General features: G+C 47.6%; 2 protein-coding genes and 1 pseudogene across 2 annotated transcripts in view; 2 read left to right on the top strand and 1 right to left on the bottom strand.

Moving 5' to 3' along the window:
* The window catches only part of Flt4 (fms related receptor tyrosine kinase 4), a 41,114-nt gene extending 38,179 nt beyond the window's left edge, over positions 1 to 2,935 (bottom strand). Inside the window, exon 1 of the mRNA XM_032913942.1 lies at positions 2,878 to 2,935. Within this exon, the coding sequence (XP_032769833.1) occupies positions 2,878 to 2,935 (58 nt within the window). The remainder of the gene's footprint in view (positions 1 to 2,877) is intronic.
* Positions 2,936 to 15,565: 12,630 nt separating this feature from the next.
* LOC116910261 lies at positions 15,566 to 15,831 on the top strand (annotated as a pseudogene).
* Positions 15,832 to 21,755: 5,924 nt separating this feature from the next.
* On the top strand, positions 21,756 to 23,999 carry LOC116910260 (nuclear envelope pore membrane protein POM 121-like). Its single transcript, XM_032914145.1, has one exon. The coding sequence runs from the start codon at positions 21,756 to 21,758 to the stop codon at positions 23,997 to 23,999; it is 2,244 nt and encodes a 747-aa protein (XP_032770036.1).
* The last annotated feature ends 1,519 nt before the right edge of the window (positions 24,000 to 25,518 follow it).

Below are 25,518 nucleotides of genomic sequence, written 5' to 3'. Positions count from 1 at the left end.
GTGGCTAGAACAGTGGTTCTCAACCTGTGGGTTGTGACCCCTTTGTGTGTGGGGGGTCTCAAATGACTGACAGGGGTCACCTAAGACCATCTGCATATCAGCTATTTACATTACAATTCACAACAGTAGCAGATTACAGTTATGAAGTAGCAACTAAAATAACTTTATGGTTGGGGGGGGTTACCACAACACGAGGAACTGCAGTAAAGGGTCGCCGCCGTGTTAGGAAGGTTGAGATGCTCTAGATGGAGTTGACAACTGGCTTCCTGTGCAGCCCACAGGCAGTAGCTGGGTGTCTCTGAGCACGTTCACACCCATGCTACAGAAAGCCAATGCCACATCAGTCTGGCACTTGGAAAACCCCTGCAGGATGGGGTCGTGCCCCTGTCCTTCCTGCCATCCTGAGCAGGTGATGTGTGTGTGTGTGGCTATAGCTGCACAGAGCTGCAGTCTCTTTCCCTGACAGACTGGGAAGTTTGCCAGATTGTTCACCACACTGTCCCAGGCCAGGCTTTGAAGAGGGATCAGGGCCCCTTTTGCTACATTGCTCTGAGAGACACTTACATTTCAGTCTCTAGAGCTCTGAGTTAGGACCAGAAGGCCACAGAGACCAGTAGATCCCACTGTCCTGGACCTAAGAGCAGGAATATCAGAGAGGCAGCCATGTTTGCTGTAGACCATGGCAAGGCAGACCATCTTTAGATGAAGCCAGCAGTCCCCTCTGTGTCACCTGTTAGCTTCCCTCCAGACTAAAGTTCTGAGATGGAGTTTTTCTTGAAGCTGTCATCTGCCCTTTCCTGCAGGGAATCTGCAGGGTCAGATTATAGAACTAGATCAGGACACCAAGCGTTGAAGTCCAGCACAGTGCTCCACGCCTACCTGCCACTGATCCACACATGCAGGAACGGACACTGGTGCCCAATGGAAAAAGGAGATCTCAGGACATGCCTTGAGGCCTTTGGGGCACAGCTAGGACTAAAGTGTGAGTCTGTTGCCTTTGAGGGCTTTATTTTAGGGTTCCCAGGCTTCACTCAGGTCTCCTACTCTGGTTTGCCTGCTCTGGGTGTGTGTTTCTTTCTGTATCCTACCGTGGACTTAAACATCTCGTCCTCTGTACTTGGGAGTTCATGTTCCTTTGGAGGCATCCCCCACCAGGCTGAGAGCTCCTGGATCCTCTTTCACCCAGGAGCAAGCGGGACCAGACACAGGGCTCAGGGAAGCTTGGTCTCTATTTACACTGGCAGCCCCCTCCTTTCCTTCCCTTCACAGCCCACGTGGTCATGGGTGCTTACTTCAGGGAACACTTCCACCCCCCTTCATTCCTACTGACCTCTGCTGCTCCTCACGTTTCTACAATGTACCTGTCTTCCTCTCAGACTGTTTACCCCAGGATTCTAGCAATGGGGAGGGGGAAGAATTTGCACAGCTTACATTCCAGCCAATGTAACCTCCTGGGGCCTCAGATACCTTTCTTGGCTGAACGTGGGAGGTCTCCTGGGCACAGGAAAGTCTCATTCCTCATCCATCGTGTCCAACTAGAGCCCTGTTTACTTCTCCCACACATTCAGTCGCTTAACAAACACACCCTGAACATTGGCGAAAAGCGTCATCCAGGGTTGGGGGCAGTGGAGTAAGAAACAGCCAAAGGTCCAGCCATTCTTCATGTCTACACACAGATTCAACACATCCTGCTCAGCTTCCCTGTCTGACGGTACACGGTGGGAGCTGAGAGCCAGGCTCCGATACCAAAAGTTGCATCTATTAATTCCCTGCCTGCCGACTCCTGAGGACCTTGGAAGGTTACACGTTTCCCCTTAAATAAAAAATGCCTCATATTCTGTGGGAATAAAAGATGAAACATGGAAAGTCAATTTCTACAAACATGCAGGTCTCCTCTCTCTCTGAGGTCTTTTCAGCACATCTCCGTCGAGCATCAGGGGCTCTGTGATGACCCCGTCACCCTGGATTTCCAGGGATAGCGGATCCTGAGCGGATGCCCGTCTCATCCCCTGCCTTATCCCCAGTGCTTCCTTCCTGGCCCCTGCACGCAGCCCCCTCTGCTTCCAGAGACTCTCGTCAGCACTGCAGAGCCAAGCTCTCAACACAAACTTGAACCTGCTATTCCCTGTGCCCAAGGCTCTCCTTGCAACCTCTGCTTTATGGTTCAAATCTTTTATCCTTTTGATCCAGAGATCCCCTCAAATCCCAGGACCTCAGGCCCTTCACCTCGACGTGGATCGGTCTGGAACTATGGACTAAAGATTCGGCTTAGGTTTTAACTTGCATCTAGGCTCACTTGGAACAGCACTATTGTCAGGTTCCTGCAGTGGGGTACGGGTGGGGTGTCCCAAGTCCTCTTAGTCCCAGTCCAGAAGGTAGATGCCCGCCCGGAGCGCCCTCTGGGGGACCTCGGGGTACCGATCTCCAGTGCAGACGCAAGGCATCGGGAAGTGCGCACCCAAGTGCGGGGTCGGGCGTGATCAATGGGGAAATGATTCACGCTGGAGGATCGGGACCGAGAGGCAGGGAGTCCTGGACTTCCTGGGGACTGAGTAAGGACCTGAAGGATCCAGACTAAGGATGCATTTCACCCCGCACCGTAGATTTAAGACTGGGACCTGTTCGCAGCCCCGCCACACTGTTCGTGACCCGGCTGCAGTCCCCGCCCGGTCTTTCCTGCTCCCCCGCGGTCTCGGTCTCTAGCCCCCGGGCTCCCCTGACTTCCCTGGCTCCAGTGAGCGTCCGCATACCCAGGTTCCCAAACTGCCCCGTCCCTTCTCCCGCCCGGTCGGTGCGGTCTCACCACTGGCCCCAGGTGCTCAGCCGCCCTCGGGCGGTTAAGCGGAGCGGGGGTTGGGCTGTGGCCCGGGCGCTCACCTTGGAGAAGTCCGAGGCAGAGCCACAGGCGCAGGTTCAGCGCAGCGCCCCGCTGCATCTCCGGCCCCTGGGCGCGGGTGGGACCTGCGCGGCCGCAGCTCTGGGCTGGGAGTGAGAGCGCGCGCCGAGGCGCCGACGGGGCGCGGACCGGTCAGCGGCCCGGGGGCGGAGCGGAGGCGGCCCGGGGCGGGGCTCAGGAGGAGGAGGGTCACCGTAGCCTTGCCCGCCCCTCGCCCCTCTCGGCCCCTTCCAGCTTGCCCCAGGAGAATCCAGCCCGGGAAGGAAGAGCACCCACTTTGCGAAAGTCAAGGGCGCTCAGTTCCAAAGCAGCTGCCACCGAGCACAAACTCCAGGGCCACTGCGGGTGGGAGAGGAGCGCAGGTGACTGCCCTGTCCCCCATGCGCGTTTTAGCATCGGGGAATGAACAAAAACGGGTAGTAGTGTTTTCTGCACCTCCCTTCCATCAGTAAGCAAAGTGGCAACGAATATAACGTTAAAACAGCTGTACGTTAAGTCTTAGCGAGCCCTGCAGAGGCCTCTCTCCCCTCAGTGTGAATGCAGCCGGCACCTGGGTAACAGCCTCCCACTGTTGTACCACCATGATGGGCAGGCTTTAGCTTCCCCACCAAATACTTTAGCTCTGAGCTCATTCATAAGTCTTTTTTATCAGGTGACACTCCACTTTCTGTTTTGGCAAACGCTCTCGCGCAGACTTCCTTTCTCTTTGTGGTTCCTTTGCTAGAATTTTCCTATTTCAAAATATATCCCAAATGACAATGACGATTTCAACCTTTTCTGCTTTTATGTACTCCGTTCACACTGTTCCCACGATCCCCACCTACCAGCCCGGGCTCATGCTTGCCAAAAGTCAAGGCCAGACTGTTGATGATGACGACCGTTTTTTAAAATGTCGCCAACTCTCTCAAGCACAGAACAGGAATGAAACTGCGAGGTGTGTGTGTCTCTAACATCGGCAGACAGCGCTGACAAGTTTTCATTTTAGTTTGTACTGAAATCACGTTGTGGTGTTAATTGGTTTTTCCCTAACTGCCACTGAGGATAAGCATATTTATTTATTTATTTGTTTATTTATATTTATTTTTTAATTCACTTTGCATCCTGATAACAGCCCTCCCCTTTCCAGTCCCATTCTTCCAAATTCCTTCACCCATTGTCCTCTCCCCTTCTCCTCAGAGATCCACCCCGGGACATCTAGTTCCAGTAGGACTAGGCACATCTGCTCCCACTGAGGACCAACCAAGCAGTCCAGGTAGGGCGAAGGGGATCCAATGGCAGGCAACAGAGACTGAGATAGACCTTGCTCCACTTGTTAGGGGACCCACATGAAAACCAAGCTGCACATTTGCTACAAATGTGTAGGGGGAGTTCCTGCATGCTCCACGGTTGTAGGCCCAGGTTCTGTGAGCTCCCATGGTTCCTCAACTCCATGGGTCTTTTTGTAGTGTCCTTGACCTCCCCGGCTTGCTCATTTCTATCCCCCGACTCTTCTATAAGACTCCCCAGGCTACACCTGATGTTTGGCTGTGGATCTCTGCATCTGCCTTCATCCCATGCTAGATGAAGCCTCTCAGGAGACAGTTATGCTAGCTTCCTGTCTGCAAGCATAGCAGAGTACCATTAATAATGTTCAGGGTTCATTCTCTCACATGGGATGAGTCTCAAGTTGGGGCAGTCATTGGTTGGCTGTTCCCTCAGCCTCTGCTCCATCTCTATTTCTGTACATCTTGTGGGCAAGACAAATTTTGGGTTGAAGGTTTTGTAGGTGGATTGATGTCCCCCTCCCTCCTCTGGAAGTCTGGCTACAGGAGGTGGCCACTTCAGTCTTTATACCTGCCACTGGTAGGGATTTCAGCTAGAGTCACCCCCATAGACTTCCTGTATCCTCTCCCATCTCTGGCCTCCAGTTAGTCACCAGAGATGCCCCTCCCCCTGCCAGTTCCCATTCCCACTCCCAGCCCTCTGGGACCAACCCTCTTGGACCACCTCTCACCACATCTGATCAACATTCCCGGGTGCTGGGATTAAAGGTACATGCTACCACCCACCTGTGAAATGGCAGCTCTTAACTTTACTCTTGTTTGGGAAGGTCAGGAGGTTTCCAGAGGCTTCTCTGTGTCACTGTTGACTGGACTTTTTCAGGGTTGCTGTCAGTAGTCTGAAGGCCGAGTTGGTGGGAAGGCTTCAGGGTTTGCTGATGATCACCTGGGAGCTCTGCTGAGGATGTTAGCTGCTACACCCACCCAGAACCTTCCCCCTGTGACAATCTAATACAACGGCTTCTCCAAAGTGAATTCCACGGTCCTGAAGAAACAGAGCCTGTGCACAGGAAGTTCCCCCTACTTCTAGGTAGGGCAAGGCAAAAAGTATAGGGTGGGAGGTATCGTGGAAGCCATCATTGGGAAACAAAGTTGGCCACTGAGGAGGCCCCTCTCCCATCCATTCTCTTTTTGAGACAAAAGTTTGCTCTGTTGCCTAGGCTCTCCCCAAACTCTTGGGCTCAAACAGTCCTTCTACCTCAGTCTCCTGAGTGGAGTAACTGGGACTACAGGTGCATGCCATGTCCCCCACACCCACCCTCTTAATAGTGTCTTTGGACTGGGGAGGGAATGGTGGTATTGGTTTCAAAGAGTGAGTCACTTTCCTTCTGGCCAGTGTCATTTATATTCATTCGAAGAAATATTTTTTTTTCTGCCTCGATACCACAAAGGCATCTGCTATCTTTTGCCATTGACAAATTCTCAACTTTTCTTTTACGTTTAGGCCCCAGGAGTCTGCAGAGGCGGAGGAGAGAAGGGTCCAGCTTACCTTCTTTTCCATAACCACCTGTGAAAAGATAATTCTTTCTGCACTGCTTTTCTTTCTGTGGCTGTAAATGAAGTGTCTCTTTGGAACAGAACTGATTTTTTTTGGGCTTTGTCTCATCCATCCAGTTTTATGCTGATCTCCCACATTGAAGCTTTGCTTCCTGTCTGGAAGTATATGATCCTCCCAACTTACTCATCAGAAGTGACTGCTGTTCTCTACGAGCTACATCTCCATTTACATTTCAGACTCATTTCTATCGGGTTTCTTTCTAGACACTTTTGATATCCTGGGACTCTGGCTTGAATCACTAGTCTGTCACTAACTTGGGGAAGCTGATTCCCTTTCAACCCACAAACAATGAATACTGCTCCGTTTTAAGGCATAAAGTTCTCCGTGTCATTTTGCACAGTTTTCTGTGTCAAGCTCTCAAAGTTAGACTTGGCCCCAGAGAGTTAATCTTCTTGTGCAGTTGCAAAGATAACCATATACGGACATTTCATTTCCTAATTATTTTCTACTTTTATGAGAAAACATTTGCTGTCTTTAAGAGTGGGTTTTTTTCCTTGTTAGTGATATTTTAGAGCTCGTTGGATATTTAGACACAGAAATATAATTTAGCAGAAATATGATAATGTTATCTGCACTTTGTCCTGCCAGTCTCCTATGACGAGTCGCTTTTTGGGGAGCCAGAGCCATGGCTCAGTGGTTAAGAGCACTTGCTGCTTTTGCAGAGGACTGGGGTTCAGTGGTCTGTTGAACATTAGCTCCTCTGTAACTCCAGTCCCAGGAGATCTGACGCCATCTTCTAGCCTCCTTGGCACTGCATACTGCGATGCAAACATACGCAAACATATCTAACCCAAACCACATTCCTGTAAGGGGAAAATAAGTAAATCTTACAGCTTTCAAATCTTTATTTTTATTCTCTGTAAACAAATGTTTGGCTTCCATGTATGTCCGTATACCGTCTCGAAGAGCAGGGGAGGCCAGGCGTTAGATGCCCTAGGACTAGAGTTAGACAGATTGGCGGTGCCACATGAATGCTGGGAATTGAATTTGGGTCTTCTAGAAGAACAACCAGTGCTCTTAACCACCGAGCAGTCTCTCTCAAATATAAATAAAAATTGAAAAAAAAGAATGCATTTTGCATAGCCGAAGTTTTTGTTTTGTTTTGTTTTGTTTTGTTGTTTGCTTTTTGGCTTTGATGAAGTTCAATTCATCGATTATTCTGGACCATAACCTCACATAGGTTTTATTGTCTTGATTCAGAAAGCTGAAACAGCTATAGGCCTTACGAGACTTACGACCCAACATGTAGAGGGGCTTGCTTTTTAGTTGTTCATGGCAGAAAGGAAAGTGTATTTTGGCCAAGGTATCATCTCACTTTGCTTTAGTTTGTATTGACAGCATGCTGGTTATTGGCTAGTTGTCTAGTTATACTCTGCTTTGAGGTGCCTTCTGGATTCTTCTGTCCATTCTCTACTGACTGTGGCTCTGTCGTGACTCCTCATGCATCACTTAATGACGAAGGGCGTTCCGCGCAGCGTGCTGTCGGGTGACTTGCTGTTCAGATATCATAGCATAGACTCGCACGAACCTATACATCTAGGGTTTAGGATGTATACAGAATACAGTATTTCTCCTTTGGTCACAGTACCAAAACAGGAAAAGATGAAACCAAGTACAAGAAACTCATGCAAGAAATATGAAAGTATGTGACCGCTGGTTTAACACGGCCCATTCACTATGTCACGGTAAATGCCTTTACAGGTTCTAGGGTTCTATTGCTATGATGAAACACTATAACTAAAGCAACTTGGGGGTGGGGGAAGGATTTACCTGGCTTATGTTTCCAGATCACAGTTCTTCACCAAAGGAAGTCAGGACAATTCAAGCAGGGTAGAAACTCAGAGGCAGGAGCTTATGCAGAGGCCATGGAGGAGTGCTTCTTAGTGGCTTGCTCTCCAAGGCTTGTTCAGCTCACTTTCTTATAGAACCCAGGAGTATCAGCCCAAGATGGAACAACCCACCATGGGCTGGGCCCTTCCCCATAAATCCCTAATTAAGAAAATGCCTTACAGCCAGATCTTATGACGATGTTTTTCCTAATTGAGGGTCACTTCTTTCAGTTAATTGGTTTGTGCATCAAGTTGACGTAAGACTAGCCAGCACACAGTCAGATCCAGAACACTGTGGGTAGTACCATTCCTAGGTATATGGGCCTGGACTGTGTAAGAAAGGTAGCTGACCAAGCCAGGGGGTGCGAGCAATAAGCACATTCTTTTGTGCTTTCTGTTTCCAGTTCCTGGCTTGACTTCCCAGGATGATGGACTGTAATCTGTGAAACGAAAGAAACCCTTTTCTCACAAAGGTTGCTTTTGGTTATGGTGCTTGTCATAGCAACAGAGAAGTGAACCAAGATATATAGGGACCACATTATCGTGATGAGAAGCTCACAGCCATTTATCATCGCTCTTGAGCAACACATGCTGTGCAGAACTGTGAGTGTTCTCTCTCTGCATTTGTGATTGTGTAGTATGTGTACATGGTAACTTTCTCTTTCTCTCTCTCTCTCTTTCTTTCTTTCTTTCTTTCTTTCTTTCTTTCTTTCTTTCTTTCTTTCTTTCTTGTTTTTGTTCCTCAAGACAAGGTTTCTCTTGGTAGTCCTGGCTATCCTGGAATTCTCTCTGTAAACCAGGCTGGCCTTAAACTCAGAGATCTGCCTGCCTCTGCCTTTTAAGTGCTGGGATTAAAGCATGCATCACCACAAAGTCTGGCATTGTATGGTGGCTTTCTAATTTTGTCCTATAAACAATTGCTTTTGGATGTTCTATTCTCTAACAACTGGCTTTTAAAAAGACAAAATAGGAAAGTGTAACTTTAATTTTTTAAAAGTCTATTTTTAATGGTGATTCTTAAATGATTTAACCCTCCTTCTAGCCCACCACCCACCAGAGGTAGTAGAAAAGAAAGGAAAAGAAGGGGAAATGGGTCTGTTCAGAAATTGTTCTTTGTAGTAAATCCCACCCGTGTTGTCAGGAAATCAGCAGTTCAGTTCACAGGTCAGCAGTGGCAGCTCGATCCACTCACCAACACTTCATGGATACACCAGCAGTCCAGTTTGGTAGTGTAGGGATAGCAGCAGCAGTGGCATGACCTAGCAGGCACAGACAGACCTCAGCTGAATTTGCACAAGTCAGCAGGAGGGACCAGGCGTGGCTTTAACCGTGCCTTTCTCAGTGAAGCAAAGATCAGCAAAGACTTGAGACCAACAAGCCTTGCACAGATAGCTCTACCACCAAGCTCAGCCTCCAGCACTGTCTGTTGAGTTCTGTTTATACTCACTCTCTCCAAACATCATATGTTTTCTACAGGTCTTGCCTCACCCTTGCCTCAGCACATACTTCTCTCTCACCTGATATCTCTCTGCCCACTGACCTGAGTCCACGGAAGTGGCGAGAAACCAAACCACCAGAAGGTTTTTTTTTTTTTTTTTTTTTTTTTTTTTTTTGGTATGTTTCTCTCTATGGAGTCTGGACCAAAGGAGCTCAACTATGCCATGTAAGGCAGACCAATACATGTGTGTTAATAGCAAAGAATCCTTCATCATGTGTCCTTTCATGTGTTTGCTTTAGCAGAACATCCTTTCACCTGTGTCTGTTTCAACAAAATGTTTCTTTACTAGTCTGCCTTAGCCTTTCACTGCTTCAGTGAAATGTTCCTTCACGTGTTTGCCCTCAGCAAACCATCCAACCGACTTTCCAAAGAACCCTTAAGTTTTCACTTCAGGAAAATGAAGGGGTGAACGTGCCACCTGCCTTTAAACACCCTAGAAGTCGATTTAGCAAGGGCCAGGGTTTGCAACCATGGATGGAGGAGCAAAGATGACCAACGCTGCTCCGGCTCCTTCCCTGATCAGATGAGATTCTCAGCAGTCTTCTCAGACACTCTTCATATGCATCTGTGCCCACCTTGGATCTGAGAACTGCTGATAAGCTGCTACTTCAGAAATGTGTGCATAGCTGCCTACCTCATGGCTGAACTAGGAACTGAATAGCCTGCAGTTTGCCTTTCAGGTCTTCTATTGGATGCTGCCATCAACAGACTCTCAAGTTCCAAAACAGTGATATTAGTCGAGTTCTGCCAGTGGAGTTATCTAGATAGGGGGACAGATTTCTGGTGCTTTTCTATTATCCAGCTCCATAAAATCTTGTCCTGAATCAATTAACTTTTTGACAAGGCTTCCAAGGTCACTACCTTAGGGGGAGAAATAGTTTCTTCAATAAATGGGATTGGTGCCAATGGGATAGTCATGTGCAGTTAAGTTGGACCTTTATCTCAGATGGTCTACAAATATTAATTGGAAATGGGTCAATGGCTTTCTCTGAAAGAACAGAGATGATTAAAAAGAATATATTAATTAAATACATTAATTAAATTTGATTAAATAAATTAAATGCATTCATAAAAATGAATATAAGAATTGAATGAATATATGATACAATATATATATATATATATGGAAGGTGATTTCCTTTTTCTCCTAGGATGAGATGGACTGCTGCCTCATTTTAGCTGAGCCAGTTCACCACAAGTGGCATCAAGAACACTTTCCCCTGTCACCCTTGCAACTCGGCAGCCAACATGAGAGACATGCACCTATGACAGCATGTTGGAAGCTTGAAAGGCGGATGTTGATCTCCAACAAGAAATCGTCCAGCCAAGGACATCAGATCGAATGTTTTAGAACACAGGGGCGAAAAAAGTAACCCCCCTAGCGCTAGAAGCATTTTGATTAAAGCTTGCTAGGGGGTGCTACATGGTTTTGGTTTGAACTCTGGGAAAAGCCATGCTTGAAGGTACTAGACCACAGAGTTTATAAAACGAAGCCACAGAAGTAGGTAGGGAAGGGCGCTAACACTACCTCAGAGATGCTACCTCCCCTGCCTCTCCCGCTGAAAGCTGTGCTTGTCACAGGCAAGTAGGAGGAAGGGAATGAGGCAAGACTTGAGGAGGAGTCAGATGAGGCTTACAACTCAAAGAGACTGGGAATCCCCAGTGCTCAGACCCTGGCTCATGAAGAGACAGACCGGGAGTGGTCATGGGAGGATACCCCAAGGTGTGGAGGCAGCACCTCACTTCTGAGAGAGCTGTCAGAAATAATGTGGGTCTTGTAGAAAAGATCACATGACCAGCTAGCGTGTGGACTGGGCTCAGAGAGATAATCAGAGTGACAGGCTCAGAGCAGCTCTGCAGAGAGGGCTCTGCTCAGTACAAGTTAGGGAGGCTGAGGAGAAGTCCCTGGATCAGTTCCCACAGTATTCCCAGCAGATATGGCTTGGAGGAGCTACAGGCGCCATGGGAGGCTTCAGCGGAGCATAGCTCCAACCAGCCAGGCACATACCAGTGGTCAAAAATAAAGGAGAGCCCAGGCTGTGGGGGTACGGTTGAGGTTGGAGGAGGAACTTTGTGTGGCCTTTACAACACCCACATGGGATGGGTGTAGGGGTGGCATTTGGGAGACCGAGTACTTACCAAAGGGAGCCAGGGTCATCTAGGGAGGTCCAGATTTAACCTATAAATGGTTGAGATATTGGGAGAATGGTTCTCGGCTGTAATTTCATTCAGTTACGAATAAAAAAAATGTGATTCTGTGCCTGTGAGTTGTAGTGTGTGGATATTAAGACCTCCACATTTGTGTGTGAGAGAAGCCCTAAAACGGGGTTTTTTTTTTTTTTTTTTGAATATCGTAATAAAGCCCCTGCAGCAGTTAATCCTAATTGTCGACTTGACAAATGAGTATGGTCTGGATTAGGTTGGCCGGTGAGCATGTCTGTGAGGGATGGTCTTGATGGCCTTAACTGGCGTGGGAAGACCCAGCCCGAAAGCGGGAAGCACCATTTCCTGGGTTGGGGCCCCTGGACCGTGTAAGAGCAGAGACATCCAGCTGAGTAACAAGGATGCACACGTTCATTTCCCTAAGCTTTTGACCGTGGACGTGACTAGCTGTCTTAGGTTCCGGTTGCCTTGACCTCCTGCTAGGATGAACTTTAACCTAGAATAGTAAGCTAAATAAAGAGTTTCTTTCCTTCGTTGCTTTCTATTGGGGAATTTTATTACAGCAACAGAAAGGGAGTTAGAACAGCCACCCAGAGTGGAGTACCGGATAGCCAGGCAGGTAACAGGACTAGACTTTTGTGTACTAATGCCGTGAGACGCCTGTGAAAAAAGGCAAGTGAAACTGTTCAGTGAAATTTATTGTAGGTGAAGAAAAAAAGAGACATCTTTTAGCGTATTTTCTATTACTAACCCCCATCCCCAAGACTGGGTGATTTATAAAGAAGAGAAGTTTATTTACCTAGAAAGCCCAGGGGCTTGGTATGGGTTTTATTTTATTTTATTTTTATTTTTTATTTATTTTTCATATCGTGTTACAGGACACCGTCCTGTGATACAGAAGAGTAGGTGCACTCGTTTGTGTATCTTGTCTTCTTCTAGAGACACCAGACCTGGGTAGAGGCTCCATCTTGAAGACGTTGTCTAATCCTACCACACTTAACTATCACATCAATTTGGGGATTAAATTGTACACACACACACACACACACACACACACACACACACACACACGCTCGCGCACGCACATATGAGACAGGATCTCATGCAGTCCACCTGACTTCACCTCGAGTGCTGAGATTTCGGGCACGAGACGCCATATCCTTTTTACGCAGTGCTGGGGACGGAATCTAGGGCTTCGCGCATGCTCTACTGCATCCCCAGCCCCTCAACACATGAAAATTTGAAGGAAAAATTCAAACTACAACTAGAGGAAAGAAGGAAGGGAGATAGGTAGGCCGGCGGGAGCTTTTCATCACAAAGAAGGGAGAAAGCCCTTCCCTCCCACCCCCCAACCCCGAGGAGCTCAGCCACCCAGCCTCCTGATCCCCTTCCCAGGCCACTGGCCTGCTCACGATCATTCATTATGCACAGTGTAGAGGCATACTTGTTGTAGGGAACCTAAGAGTTGCCTCGGGACTCCTCAGACCAAGTTCTCAGTACAAAGGATATTTATTTGCCCCAGAGGGACAGAGGGCAGGGAATGAGGGACAAAAACAGGAGATGGAGGATGAGGGAGAAGGAACAAAGGAGAGGGAATGGGCATTTATTTGTCCCGGTGGGGACAAAGGACTGCTTCTGGATAGAGAGGAGACCGATGAGGCCCATAGGAAAATGGTGGTTTATGGAGGTAACGGGGGAAACTCTGGGTTAGGGCAAGGTGTCTAACTTTAATAGGGCGTGTTAATTAGGGCAGCCGAAGTGGGCTTTTCATGGTTGGACTTCAGTACTTTGAGAGCTGAACCTTGGTGGTCAGCCTCAGGAGGAAGTGGCCCAATAAGGGAGTAGACCTTGCTGGTTAGCTTTAGGAACGCAATCCAACGGTTTTTAGCGAGGCAGAGGGCATGGGGGAGAAGGGCAAGGCTGCCATGGTCATGTTTGCTTGGCCTAGTCCCTTCACCTGTGATCGGGCTAGCACTGAAACTGTCCCACATGAACACAAGTACTCCATCTCTAAATATATAAAAGGGGGTTGGGAAATGGGGCTCGCTTCCTTCCACTGGGCTCTGAGAGACAGGTCTAAGAGTGATGCCTGAAAAATTTAAAGAGGCTCTATTTTGTTTGAAGTAATATTTTTCTAAAGAGTACATATATGTCAGAACAGACATCAGACTACTCTCTCCTCCCCCCCCGTGTGTGTGTGTGTGTGTGTGTGTGTGTGTGTGTGTGTGTGTGTGTGTGTGTACCTGTAAGTGGATAAAGTAGGAAGAAGGCCTTATTTATGTGTGTATATGTACTCCTTTTTTTTTTTTCCAGAGCTGAGGACCGAACCCAGGGCCTTGCGCTTGCTGGGCAAGTGCTCTACCACTGAGCTAAATCCCCAACCCCTTTTTGTTTGTTTTTGAGACAGAGCCTTGCCCTGTAATCTAGGCTGGCATGAAACCCCCTATGTAGCCTAATTTGGCCCCAAACTCACAGAAATGCTTCCTCCTCAGCTTTCCAAGTGCTGGAGTCACAAACCTGTGCTGTCATGCCTGGCAATGTGTCTTTTCTTAGTGTCTACCTATTTATGGCTGTTGCCTTGCATATCCATGACCTGCGTCTTCTACCTCTCAGACTCTCACATATCTCTGTATCTCTCGACTCTGGACCCTAGCGAAGAACTATCTCAGTGATGAGAACTCTAAAATAGGACGTTCACAGGCTGAGAATATTCACATTCAAGGCTGAGATGCTGGTATGTAACAGGCTGGCTTGTACAACACGAAGCAATGATGGCAACGGTCTCTTGCCAGCTTTCAGGGCGCCACCATGTGGCCATATTTTGCCATGGGGCACCATGTACCTTAGATGGGTCATCTTTAAAATCACTCCTCCAGTTTATTTTCCCAAGACACTGGAGTGATTCATGTTATATTTCCACACCGTGTTTAGTGAGGCTTTACTACTAGTATTTAGCATTCATCATTTGTCCTGTTGTGACCACGGTGCACTGGGACAAGCTGCATCAGGAGATATTCAGACACTTGTGAGATTCAAAGACAAATCCCTTCCTTCCCTCCCTACCTCCCTTTCTCCCTCCCTCCCTCCCTCCCCTCTCACTCCCCTCCCTCCCTCCCTCCCTCCTTCCATCTGTGCTGAGATTCGAGGAGGCCCAGTGAGGTACTCACACTGGTCAGATGCTCCCCGCCTCTGTGCTAAGTACCTGCAGCACTTGCTTCTCCCCTCAGCTGTCAATCATGTCCATCCTGTTATGTGGCAGGCGCTCAGGATATAGATATGAATAAGCAGGAGGTTCTTGCCTGTTGAATCCACTGTCCACGTGTGACATGTCCCTCATAGGCTCATGCATTTGAACACTTGAGTCCCAGTTGTGGACACGGCTTGGAGGACATTTTAGGAGGGAGAGCCTTCCTGGAGGAAGTATGTCCCTGGTCTCGGGTTTTGGAGAGCACATAGTGTGGCTGTATTTCCAATTAACTCTGTTTCTTGTTTGTGGTGAAGATGAGAGCTCTCAGCTTCCTGCCCTGCTGCATTCTTGCTCTGCCATGCTTGCCCCGTGACTAGGGAGGTGTGAGCCAGGATAAAGTCTTTCTTCCTTAAGTTGCATTTGGTCATGATGTTTTATCACAGCGACAAAATAATACACCAAATCACTACCATGTACTATCTTAATCTGCCTATCGAGAAAGGGAAGTATGGAGAGAGAGAGAGAGAGAGAGAGAGAGAGAGAGAGAGAGAGAGAGAGAGAGAGAGAGAGAGAGAGAGAGAGACCAGCACAGTCATCCTTACAGCAGGACTCCAGGAGGACTCCAGGGTTTATGGTTTGGAGCTGTTTAAGCCACCAGCGGTTCCCAGAACATCTCTTGGGGGATAGATCTTATAACCAGAAGGATCACATATGAATAACATCGCAAGATGTGTTTTGAAGTTGTCTATGAGCTAAACCTGTCTCTGGGATCTTTGGCCTAGTCCAAGGTTTAGTCACCTGCCTTTGTGCCAATACCTTAAAAGCCACCTTAAAAGCATATGGCTCTGGAACAAATCCTCCATTTGTTACAGCAAACCATATCTCTTTATTCTCTCTTGAAGTGTCTTGGTGATTCCAAATGCATTGTGTGCTGGCTTAAATATAAGTTTTATTATTCGTGGTGACTGTCATTGGAAGTTAAAGACTGCCACTCACAGATCCAAGGATGGGAACATGTAACTTATGAGGGGGATGCAAGGAAAATCTCCAGGCAGGGCTAGTCAGAAGGATGCTGTGTGTGAGAAGTGTTAGTACTCCGACAGATCGCTGCCATCATGGATCTGAGTCACGTGCAGCCCATCAAGGTAGGGTAACCAAAGTGCTGGGCAGGACTGGTTCACAGGGACAGAGCACACAGGTGCATGTAGAATTTATGGATGACACCAGCCCCTCTATCATCCGAAACATCAAAGGCCTCGTTGGAGAGGGTGATGTGCTCACCCTACGGGACCCAGAAGGAGAAGCTTGGAGGTTGCGCTCACCTTGCTGCTGCGACCTGGATATCCACCACCTAGCCCATGGGGTGTCCTGCACCTGTTAATTAAAGCATCTGTATTTAAAAAGCTGTTAGTTATTATGGTCTTTGTCCTCATAGGGAGGGAAGGATGAGACACAGTAAACGGTCTTGAGATTGGCCAGTTTGAATGACTTTAGGTAGGCTCTTAGATTCTAGGCTATCCCCACTTGTGCTCGTAGTTGGTTAGAGTGCTTAAATCAGGGGGATAGTGGTCCAGAGGAAGGGAGCCTAATAGATGAGGGAGGTAGCTGTAGGATCAGTTGGTTTATAATTACTCCTTTATTTTCCACCCTGGTGCTAAAGATAGAGTCCATGCATTTTCTCTTGAGTGAATTGTTTATTCTCTCTAGGTTTTGGCTAGAGAGCCAGTCTATCTAGGGTTAGCTAGATCTTAGATAGTGAATTAGTTACTGATCTCTTGCTGTGAGGAGACTCCATGACCAAAGAAACTTACAGAAAGATGCCTTTGGTTTACAGGTTCAGTGGGGTCAGTCCATGATCATCACACCAAGGAGTGTGGCAAATGTGTGTGTGTGTGTGGTGTGTGTGTGTGTGTGTGGTGTGTGTGTGTGTGTGTGGTGTGTGGTGTGTGTGGTGTGTGTGTGTGTGTGTGTGTGTGTGTGTGTGTGTGTGTGTGTGTGTGTATGTGTGGTGTGTTTGTGTGTATGTGTGTATGTGTGTGTATGTGTGTATGTATGTGTGGTGTGTGCGTGTGTGGTGTGTGGTGTGTGGTGTGTATGTGTGTGTGGTGTGTGTGGTGTGTTTGTGTGTGTGTGTGTGTGTGTGTGTGTGTGTGTGGTGTGTGTGTGTGGTGTGTGTGGTGTGTGTGTGTGTGGTGTGTGTGTGTGTGTGTGTGTGTGTGTGTGTGTGTGTGTTTGGTGTTGGGGGTTTTGGGGGTGTTTGGTTTGTTGGGTTGGGGGGGGGGGGGGGTGTGTTTGTGTGTGTGGTGTGTGTGTGTGTGGTGTGTGTGTGTGTGTGTATGTGTGTGTGTGGTGTGTGTGTGTATGTGTGTGGTGTATATGTGTGTGTGTGTGTGTGTGTGTGTGTGCTGAAGCTTACACCTGGTCTATAAGTTGTAGGCAGAGAGGGGAGAGGAAGAGGGAGAAGGGAAAGGGAAGGGGGATGGGGGAGACTGGACCTGGCATGGGCTTTTAAAAACCTCAAAGCCCACCCCTAGTGACACCTCCTCCAACAAGGACACACATACTCCAGCAAGGCCACACCTCCTAATTCTGCCCAAGCAGTTCCAGTAACTGGTGGCTAAGCATTCAAACATACAATCCTGTTGGGGGAATTCTCACTCAAACCACCACATTGAAAGGGAATGGCTCTCCTTTGTCTATAGTGGTGTACCGCCTGAAAGATATGGTAGGGCAACGGTGGCACAGAGCTTGTAGGAGTAACCAACCAATACGTGGTCTGACTTGAGGCCCACTTCTCAAGGTGGAACTCATTTCTGACACTACTTCGGTAAGTAAGCATGAGACTAGATAACCCAGGGACCTAGAGCAAATAATGCTGGTCTTGAAAAAAAGAAAAGTATGTAGCGATCAAATGACTCTTAATGATATTCTGCCATACTCATAGATCAGCGCCTTGCTCACCATCACCAGGGAGGCTTCCTCCTGCAGCAGGTGACAACAAACACAGAGACCACAGCCTGGAATGACAACAGAGAGAAGGCCTTTGGAACACTCGGCCCTAAGTGGGATGGACGTCTCTATCAGATCCCTTCCTCAGAGCTCAGGGAACTCCGCAGAAGAGGAGGCAGAAAGTATGTAAAAGCCAGAGAACATCAAGAAAACATGGTCCTCTAAACCAACACGAGCACAGCTTTCAATAATTCACAGGGACCGAAGCGGCATGCACAGGGCCCTCATGGGTTTGCACCAGGTCCTCTGAGCTTTTATTACGGCTTCCAGTCTAGTGTTTTTATGCGATTCTTGAGCATGTGAGCAAGTGGGTCTCTGACTCTTGCGACCTTTCTTGGGCTCTTTTTCTTCTGTTGGCCTGTCTTCGATGTGATAGTTTTTGTTTTACCTTATTTTGTTTTGCTATGTTCTTAAAACGGAATGAATGAATGAATGAATGAATGAATGAATGAATGTAACCCTAGCCACTAGGGTAAAGGTTAACAACAGAACTGTCATTTATATCTTCTGGGAGATGGAAGAATCAGTTTTCTCCAATGTAACGACACTGGGTACATCAACCACTCCAGGACAGGCCTCACATTCAGGATTGGCTGACTAACATGTAATAGACTATGCATTGTGTGTGTGTGTGTGTGTGTGTGTGTGTGTGTGTGTATGTGTGTGTGCGTGCCTGTGTTCTAATTTGGTTAGTTTCTTTCTTTTTGGGCAATGTATTTTTCTAAGTTTTGGGTATTTTGTTGTATTGGATTTTTGGTCTTTTTATTTTTTTGAGAAAGCACTTAAAATTGGGTGGGTAAGGGGGAGGAGAGGAACTGGATAAATTTGGGAGAGGGAAGAATATGATAAAATATATTTAAATTAAAATATTTAAATACTATAGTGTGTACATATATATATGTACATATATATTCATCCATATATATGTACATGAATGGTTCTACTAAGAACATTTTTGCTTCCTGATCTTGTGACCTTAGAAATTTTGGTTCCAGATAGGGGAGCACTTCTTTCAGGGGATCACTCCTTTTTGAGGATACAGTAAATATTTCTTCTCCCTGGCTACCTGCTAAGAAATGAATAACAGCATTAGGAGGAACGGCTGATCCAAATTACCCAAGGAAAAGTAGGTTGCTTTTCCATAACGGAGGTTAAAGAAGATTATGTCTGGAATACAGGAGGAGAGCCTTTAGGGAGGCTCGTGGTGTTGCAGAGTTCTGTGATCAAGGTCAATGGGACAGGACACCAACCTAATACAGGCATCAGCTGGATCATTTGAGGTAGGAAGACTGACCTTAAACCTGGGTCACACCTTATCATGGCTGCCTATATAGAGCACGTGGAGGAAAAAGGCTTTCACATTTTGCCCACCTCGCCTCATTCCCACGCACAAGTTCACAGGTCTTGCTGATGAGCCTTCCCTCATGGGCATTACAGATGACTGCTTCTGATTATGGTGGGCTCATGATGGGGTGACAATCTGTCCTCTGTCATATCATATGTAAGTGTCCTACTTTTCATATAGTCTGTATGGGCCATATAGGCTAAATAGCATCTTTAAGCATCAAGTGTACAGAATAGGGTGATTCCTTGTGTGTGTGTGTGTGTGTGTGTGTGTGTGTGTGTGTGTGTCTGTGTGTGTCTGTGTGTGTGTGTGTGTCTGTCTGTCTGTCTGTCTGTCTCTCTCTCTCTGTGTGTGTGTGTGTGTGTGTGTGTGTGTGTGTTTATGCACCATTTCTGGAATCCAAGGGGTTTGAAGGTTTAGGACAATGACTTTTGGGTGTCTTGAGCAGGACATTGTAGAGTGGGCAGGAAAATAATTTAGTTCTTATCTCTTCTGTCTCCAGCCCTGAAAAGAGGACATTTTAGATTTGGCCTTTTAGACAGACATTCTCAGAGCTATGAGCATGCTTATGTGCAGTTAGCAGGTGACTGAGCCAAGTAAAGGGGATGCCCATATTTCACTCATCCTGCCTTGGTTACCTTGTAGGCCCAAACTGCCCAGCCTGCAGGGCAGTCAGTGGAGGTTGGGGACCACCTAGGAGAGAATAGGGGACAAGAGTCAAGAAGAAGGACGCCAAGACAAGAGTCTGATCAAGGCAACAAATTTTATTTTTTCCCAAGGCTGAATTTACACCATAGCAGGGATAACAGAGGGAGGGGGGAAGCGGGAAACATCTACACAAGCCAAGGACACAGTGCGCTTGTGGTCAGCTGATGTCAACAGGATGTTGGTTTCTCAGAAAAGTCACAGGTTTGTCATATCATTGGGCATCCTGACCACCAGATCTGTATTAGTCTTCTGCAGCTGACTGGGGATTTTTCATCATCCTGACCTCTTAATGAACCCAGTCATACTTAACTCTAACTATAATATTAACATCAATAATAGAGGGTTTTAAGGGCATAGCTCCCAACACCAAACGAAGAATAATGCCTTTAAAAAGTATTTTTAGCCAGGCAGTGGTGGCACACGCCTGTAATCCCAGCACTTGGGAGTCAGAGGCAGGTGGATCTCTGAGTTTGAGGTCAGCCTGGTCTACAGAGTGAGTTCCAGGACAGTGAGGGCTACACAGAGAAACCCTGTCTTGAAAAAAACAAAGAAGTATTTTTATTTAGTCATGTATGGTGCTGCACACCTTTAATCTCAGCACTGGGGAGGCAGAGGCAGGTGAATCCCTGGGAGTGGGAAGCCAGACTGGTCTCTATATAATGAGTTTCAGGACGGACAGAGCTACATAAAAGAGAGAGTCTGTCTCATCTTTTAGAAGAAAAATACTGGTTCTAAGGTACCTGTTATCAAGTTATGGTTAATAAAGGTTAAGTGTTAAATACTTACTTTAAAGGTTATCTATAGTAAAGATTTGTGTCATGTGCCATACTGTCGAATGTGTACATGGTTGCACCAGCTGCTATGATCAGCATGTACAATGCTCTCTGCCCTCCAGTTTCCTCCATGTTATATGTTGCATTCAGTCCTCCCTCCAGCTCTAAATCCTGGGAACCACTGATTTACTCTCCATCCCTGAGAACTCATCTCTCCAAAAAATGTGTCATATATATGGAGTCATGAGGTAAGCACATAACTTTGTGGATGTTCATTGATCTAGCATAATGCTTTTTTTTTTTTTTTTTAAAGATTCATGTAAGCCATGGTATCTATCAACAGCCAGATATTTTTAAAAAAATTATTTTATTTTATTTACTTATTAACTTTACATCCTGCTCAATGCCCCTCTCCTGGTTACCCCCTCCCACAACCCTTCCTCATTCCCTCTTATCCTCTAAGTAGGTGGGGCCTCCCGGGTATCCCCACCACCCTGGCACATCAAGTTTCTGCGACTCTCTCTAAGGCCAGACAAGGCAGCCCAGCTAGAAGATTATACCCCATGAACAGGCAACAGCTTTTGGAATAGTCCCCGCTCCAGTTCTTCGGGACCCACATGAAGATCAAGCTGCACATCTGCTACACATGGGAGGGGAGGCCTAGGTCTAGATCCATGTATATTCTTTGATTTTGATGTAGTTGTTTAACCTTGAACTTTATTTAGTTTTTTTAAAGCAAGGATTTACTTTTTTTTTTTTTTAAAGATTTATTTATTTTATGAGTACACTGTAGCTGTCAGACACACCAGAAGAGGACATCGGATCCCAGATGGTTGTGAGCCCCCACGTGGTTGCTGGGAATGGAATTCAGGACCTCTGGAAGAGCAGCCAGTGCTCTTAACCGCTGAGCCATCTCTCCAGCCCTAACCTTGAACTTTAAATGATAGAACTCTTTTTGAACATTTCAGGAAGTACAGTCTTCTGGCTGTTGATTGATGGGAGGGTGTGGCGGCACCCACTTAAACTCGGTTCCTCTTTATCTTTCTCCTCAATACCTGGAGCTCGCTCCAGCCTTGCTAACTCTCTCCAGGTCTGGATGGCACAGGCGAGCTCTGGTTCTGAGCAGTTGTTCCACTGTTTCAGAGAAAGTATGCTGCGGTCTCCAGGGGATGTTGCTGAGCTCGGAGTTCCTTAGCTCCATAGTTCTCTCTCTAGGAGACCTCAGTGTTGCAGGGTTCCAACAGTGGGGGCGGGGCTGCCTACTGGCCTCTAGACAAGAGAGCGGTTCACCGGGCCCTTCCCCCGCGTGGCTGTTTCACTCGTGCCCATTCTTTGCTCACTCGTTCCAGTGCCACGTCATAGGCGACATACCCCACAGTGTGTGCCTTGCGGTGGGCTCCTTCGATGCTAGGGAAGCGTCTCTGAACCATTGACTCCATTTGAAGTCGCCAGTTGTGCAGAGCAGTCCAGATGGGTGGATACCTGGGCCGGGCTTGCCCGTGTCCACCCCTGTCTGTGTCCACTAGGGACCCGCAGAAGAATCCCTTAGCACCGGATCACTGTATTTCCCGGTCTCCCCGCGTTAATTCCATGGATGGGTGTCTGAACACGGCTGATAGTTTGCCTTTTGAAGGTGGTGCAGCTTTAGCCCATCCTCAGCAGCACCCTGAGCGCATTGCGGTTGCCCAGGCACAGAACTATCCAGTGGAGAAGGTTTCCTCTGAATTCTTAGGTAACCAGCACAACTCAGTGCCGACACTTTCTAGTCCCAGGATGTCCCAAAACTCAATAATCCTGAATGTGTTCTCTAGTAAGGGCAGAGACACACTCCGTTTTGTTCTGGTGCAGCCCGTCCTGATTATATGGTCGTTTCTTACTAGCCACCTCTTGACTCAATCTAGGAAGGAGACACAGATTAATGCTCTCCAAGAGAGCAGCCAAGTTCAAATCAAGAAAAAGAAAGATCTCACTATCTTGGGAGAAGGTGAAGAAGGATTTACCAATCAGGGGGAAGGCTCCCCAGTCACTGAAAGGCCTTGTGATCAGGGAAAGGATTCTGATCGAAGCGTGAGTGCCTCGTCAGCCTTTACACGTCTGTTTGTCAATGGTGTGCTCTCTTCTTTTATACCCAAGCCAGGTCCTCTGGATAGAGATATCTGTTCCAAGAACTCAGTAAAGAGCGGTACTAAGGAATACCAGATCGCCTTCAAGAGCTCATGCAAACGAAATGCCATTGCCAGCTCCTACAGTTCCTCTCAGGAACAGTGGCCACCAGAGAGAATTTGTGTACATGCTACCCGAAGGGCTGGGCCTGGTGCTCCTTCAGGAGCCCCAGGGGCTTCTAAAGGCGCAGCTGCACATGATACTCGAGGTGCTGTCCCAGGTGTTGCTCCAGGCGCTATGTCAGGTGCTGCTGCACGTGCAGCCACAGGTGCTGCCCCAGGAGCTGCTTCTAGTGATGCTTCAGGGGTTGATACAGGTGATGCTTCAGGTGTTGCACGTGCTACCACAGATGCTGCCCCAGGAACTGCTTCTGCATGTGATACCCAAGGTGCTGTTCCTGGTGCTGCTTCAGGCACTTCTGCAGGCATTACTCTAGGTGCTGCTTTTGGTGTTGCTGCACGTGCTGCCCCAGGAGCGGCTGCAAGTGTTACCCCAAGGACTTCTGTACGTGCTGCTCCAGGTGCTGTTGCAAGTGTTACCTTAGGGGTTGCTGCATGGGCTGCCATAGGCACTGCTGCAAGTGTTGCCCCAGATGCTGCTTTAGGGGCTGCTGCAGGTACCGATTCACGTGCTACCCGAGGCGCTTTGAGGGGCGCTGCTGCACGTGCTACCCGAGGCGCTTTAAGAGGCGCTGCTGCACGTGCTATCCGAGGTGCTTTGAGGGGCGCTGCTGCACGTGCTACCCAAAGTTCTTTGAAAGGCGCTGCTTCTCGCGCTTCCCGAGGTGCTTTGAGAGCCGCTGCTGCACGTGCTATCCGAGGCGCCTCAAGAGGCGCTGCTGCACGAGCCATCCGAGGTGCTTTAAAAGGCACTGCCGCACGCGCTACCCAAAGTTCTTCGAAAGGCGCTGCCGCACGTGCGACCCGAGGTGTTTCCAGGGGCTCTGCTGCACGTACTACCCGAGGCGCTTTGAAAGGCGCTGCTGCACGTGCAACCCGAGGTGCTTTGAGAGCCGCTGCAGCACGTGCTACCCGAGGTGCTGCCAAAGGTGCTGCTTCGTATGCTGTGTCACTCCCAGATTGGGCTTTGTCCCAGTTGCAGGTGCTTGCCAAGAAATGCAGGGAAAAAAGCTGTGAACGTAGCTCCACCAGTAGTCCGAAAAAAAAGAAAAAGAAACACAGGGAAGCTGAGCAGGCAACTATCACAGATAACCAAGTTCAGCAAGAAGACCCAAGGAATGGCCTCCCCACACCTGATATCCCAAGGCCCGTGAGACGCAAGATCCCTCTGTTGCTGCCCCATAGTCGAGGTGTTCCACTGATTCTGCCCCAATCTGGAGAACTATGTTTTGATATCACTGTAGACGACTTTGACCTAGAGAAGAAAACTACAGTGCAGTGGATCAACAAGACCTTGAAGGGTAAGAGAAAGGCTGTGTGGTCAGTAATACCACACAGCTTTGCTGTCTTCGGCTGTGTCTGCTACAGGAACCGTCTTCAGCACCTTTCCCTTCGGTCCCGTCACTCATTCAGAGGGGAGGGAGAGCACTAGGAAGATTCAGAGCCCTCATACAGTTCTTATATTATGCTCCAGTGGCTCCCTCTCTGGGCCATTTTCTTGGTTCTCCTTAAGTCCCACTTTGCTTTGTCTGAATATAAAGAAACAGATTTCTGTCCCCCAAGTACTTGCCTGCTTGGCCTTTGCTAGTTGTTTACTCTAACTTTGTTCTTAAGTCAGTTCAAGAAATTCATCTGGCCTATGGAAACGGTGGTAGACCCACTATGCTTGGTAACTCTACCCGGAGAGATAATATCTCTAAAGGCAAAGTTGGTGCCACAAGGCAAAGTTGGGTGATTAGAGGATGTTGGTCTAACCCAGTGGATCCTGGAACATAAAAGGGGCACTTCAGGTTAATTTCCCTCTGGGTGAGAAGGGTCAGCGTGGCTACTGTTGATGGAGATGGTACTTCTGCCCCATCCTGTGCATATTTAGGCAAAATAAACCCAGAGAGAGAGAGAGAGAGAGAGAGAGAGAGAGAGAGAGAGCGCGCGCTGCTTGATGTAAAAGATGAATTGTCTGTCCTCAGGAAACATGCACACACAAGCCAAAATGGTCTAGATCAGTGGTTCTCAACCTTCTTAATGCCACCACAGTTTAATATAATTCCTCACCTTGTAGTGACCCCCAGCCATAAAATTATTTTCACTGCTACTTCATAATCTGTAGTTTTTCTGTCGTTATGAATTGTAAATATCTGATATTTCCGATGGTCTTAGGTGACCTCTGTGAACGAGTCGTTTGATCCCCAAAGGGGATCCGCAGGTTGAGAACTGCTAGTCTAGACTAATCTTCATATGGCCTCTATGATATCAAACACTTTATAGTTATTATCCCCCTTTATTTCTCTTTATATACTTATTCTTATTTGTGTTTTTTTATACAGATGATGGTGTCAAGGCCTGGCATAATTAAATGACCTGCGGATAGCCACATGGCACTGAGCACTTAATGCTGATCTTCAATCCCAAGCATCCAGTTTTTGTACTCTATAAATGCAGTATAATATCACATTCTATGTTAGAGCCATTTTGATACTTAAATAAGATTGTTACCAAGTATGCTTGTTGCAGTTTCTGATTTATAATAGTGTGTGTAATACACGTAATCTCTTAATATTATATCCCTTTTCTTGGCCACAGCTGTGACCCACACATCCCCCTAGAAGCCTGGGAAGTCTTTCCAATGTCCCTTGCCCATCCTGAGGATGGTCATTTGTTTCTGAGGATTCTGACTCAGGATATTCTTTGGCCCTTCAGTCCTCCGGACACTGCAGTGGTACCAATTTCTATTCAGAACCTTGGTGAAGGTTACTTTCTCTCCTTGGAACCGCACTGTTCTATTTATACTTCTGCTAAGATGCTCTGACAAAAAGCAAGTTAAGAAGACAGGGTTTATTTGGAATACAAGTCCAGGTTACAGTCCACCACTGCAGGAAAGTCAAAGTGGGAACTTGAAGCAGCTGGTCACTTTCCCAGTCAAGAGCAGAGAGAATAAGTGCATACATGCTTGC

This window comes from Rattus rattus, chromosome 9 (genome assembly GCF_011064425.1).
Source record: "Rattus rattus isolate New Zealand chromosome 9, Rrattus_CSIRO_v1, whole genome shotgun sequence".
In the NCBI taxonomy this organism is placed as follows: domain Eukaryota; kingdom Metazoa; phylum Chordata; class Mammalia; order Rodentia; family Muridae; genus Rattus; species Rattus rattus.
Note: the sequence above shows the minus strand (reverse complement) of the source record. Positions and strands in the feature narration are given on the sequence as shown.